Source organism: Nannochloropsis gaditana (genome assembly GCF_000240725.1).
Source record: "Nannochloropsis gaditana CCMP526 unplaced genomic scaffold scaffold723, whole genome shotgun sequence".
In the NCBI taxonomy this organism is placed as follows: Eukaryota; class Eustigmatophyceae; order Eustigmatales; family Monodopsidaceae; genus Microchloropsis; species Microchloropsis gaditana.
The window spans coordinates 12541-14953 of record NW_005803230.1 but is presented as its reverse complement, the minus strand read 5'-3'; the positions used below and the strand labels follow the sequence as shown (position 1 = coordinate 14953).

General features: G+C 51.0%; 2 protein-coding genes across 2 annotated transcripts in view; one reads left to right on the top strand and one right to left on the bottom strand.

Annotated features, from left to right (window-relative positions):
• NGA_0472000 (uncharacterized protein) lies at positions 1–798 on the top strand (the record flags this gene model as incomplete). Its single annotated transcript, XM_005853822.1, has 3 exons — positions 1–88; positions 252–462; positions 661–798. Coding segments are annotated over 3 exons (378 nt in total), but the record flags the coding sequence as incomplete, so codon positions are not given.
• Positions 799–1989: 1191 nt separating this feature from the next.
• Positions 1990–2413, bottom strand: part of NGA_0471600 (uncharacterized protein) — a gene marked incomplete at both ends in the record, with an annotated part of 1516 nt that continues 1092 nt past the window's right edge. Inside the window, 3 exons of the mRNA XM_005853818.1 lie at positions 1990–1994; positions 2060–2259; positions 2382–2413. The exon at positions 2382–2413 is cut by the window's right edge and continues 1092 nt beyond it. Coding sequence (XP_005853880.1) covers positions 1990–1994; positions 2060–2259; positions 2382–2413 — 237 coding nt within the window. The remainder of the gene's footprint in view (positions 1995–2059; positions 2260–2381) is intronic.

The following is a 2413-nucleotide window of genomic DNA, read 5'->3' as shown; positions in this document are numbered from 1 at the left end:
GAGGAAGGGAGGGAGGAAAGGAAGGAGAGCGTGGTCGGGTTGGATGTTCTGGAACAGGGTGATGGCTATGTGCAAGGATTATTGACCGGTGGGTGTGGCAAGAGGGAGGGAGGGGGGGAGGGAGGGAAGGAGGGAGGGCGGAAAGATAGCAGACCGGGCAATAACATCGTTTTCCTTTAGGTCTACACTTGTGTTGGTGGCGCCGGTGCCTACAAAATCCGGGTATTTTTTTCCCCTTTCTCCAACCACAGGCCAGCCTCCGACGCCTTCGCGCCAAAAACTGGGAGGGCAGACGAATAGCGGGCAGGCCGGCGTAGGAATCGGCAAGATCGACCTGAAGGGCGCTCAAAACCAAGCGCTCAAGTCTTTTTCCCGGGTCAATATCGAAAAACCTGAGGACACCGGACGGAAGGCATCCATCCTGGTTCGCACGCAAGGCGAGGGTGGGAGGTTGCAAATAAAGTAAGTCCTGACGCGCGGGAAAGGAGGGTATGAGGGGGAGAGAAGGAAAGAAGAAACGGGGGAATATATGGGCTCTCTTTACTTTTGCACGGGAGAAACGAAAACGCCGACCCTTCAACCATTCTGGAGAGTCCTTGTTTCCACATATCATGCTTGACGATCCCAAATCTCGGTTCCTCTTCCTTACTTATTGCACAGGACTTTGAGCTGGATGGATGCTATAAAGCGAGACTTTGGTATGGAGCACGTTGACTATACCCCTGGAGGTGGAAGGTGAATGATTCTTGAAAGCATGTAATGTCTAGAGGAAGTAATGGGTGCACGACTAGCTTAGAGTCGCTCCGCTGAGGTGACGATACCTACTGAAGTATGAAACGAGAGACTTAATGCTGACAAAACGCACTAGAGAAATCTACCGAAATGAAGTAGCGTAGCGACCAAAAATTGTAAAAGCTTTGGCTTTCTTTGAAACATCCCTTCTTCCATTCGCCGTCTGTTCAACCTCCCTCATAGAACACGGCAAAAGAGGTGCATCCTGTCTGACTGATAGTATCGACAATTCAGGCAATCCTTTCAACTTAACAGAAACCTTTCGACAGCATCTTACGCCGTGGACACATGTTATACCCATGAATGATGAGGCACCTTCCTGTCTTATTATTCTTGAAGCGTAACGGATTAGTTTCTGTATGGGCCGTAGGGCTTCAACCAGCCAGCCACACACGCAGCTTCGAATCCCCCAAAAGCACTTCCCTCCTTTTCACGACACCCAATCCTTCCACTCACATGACGTCGGTAAACTTTTTATGTCAAGGGCCTCATTGCGGGGCCTGGGCGCTCTACATGGCATCCCATGCCCCATTCTTGCCGCTTTTTGCATCGCGGTCTTTGTCCTTCCTACTTCAACCCGCAAGCCCGACGGGCGGGGTTGGGCCTGGGAGGGCAGAAAGCGGTTTCACGAAAGCACACGTTTTTAACATATTGGGCACGTCCCTTGAGGTCCAAACCCTCCCTTTATTGTTTTTGAAAGGGGGCGAAGACAATGTGACGCTCCATGATGATGTCCGGGGCTTTGATACTGTAGATGGTAGTTTTCTTCAACGACCCTCTCCAGGAGGCCGGAGGTCGTGTCAACGCACCCACTGGCTCCCTTGCGCGTTGCACGACAGGCATGTGAATTTTACCCGTGGGCACTCAAAGCAAGTCGGACGTAAGGCATATTTCTTTCTTTAAGTATGCTGTTGATCGGCGTTCCCTGAATGACGTACAAATTTAAATGGCCTTCGCTTTCTCATGCTGCCCATGTCGTGTCCGCAAGTATTTTGTACGGAGAGGCACACATAAATGTGTCATGTGACCGCAATCAAGACTCATCAGTGCCCCAAATATGACGATTAGCATTGCTATCAAATTTTACCATGGTTTTAAAGGCGTATCTTGAATATGTCCCAATGTCCTTCTGCGCCCATACCCTAGGCATTGCACTTTCCGGTCACCCCCGTGGTTGGCACGCTAAAAGATCTTTTCCTATTCTGCGTAGCGACATGAGAAGAAGACGAGAACTGTCCCCGTCACACCTATCCAAGCAGTCACGAACCTTGCTTTCCTCCGGCATGCTCTTCGCCTTTCAATTTCTCCTCCTTTCGACGCTCTCCGGGGAAGCGAAGCGCCACGATGCGAAGGCCGTGGTTTCGCAGGCCGCGTCTTTTTTTCCGCTCAACAGCAAGGATGGGCAGGTCTGGAAGCTCTCCAATGTACGTGATAAACAGGGGGGGTTGGAAAATATAGGTTCGCTTTCTATTTTTCGGTGTCGGCAAAGGTCGGGGTGGTCCCATGGAAGGAGTGAGTGAGATTGAGCCCCTCCGTGACTCGAAGAGCGCCAGGAAATACGTAGAATGTGTCCATTGTCACAATTTGACCTCCGATTTGCAGCCTGGCGCCATGCAAAAGC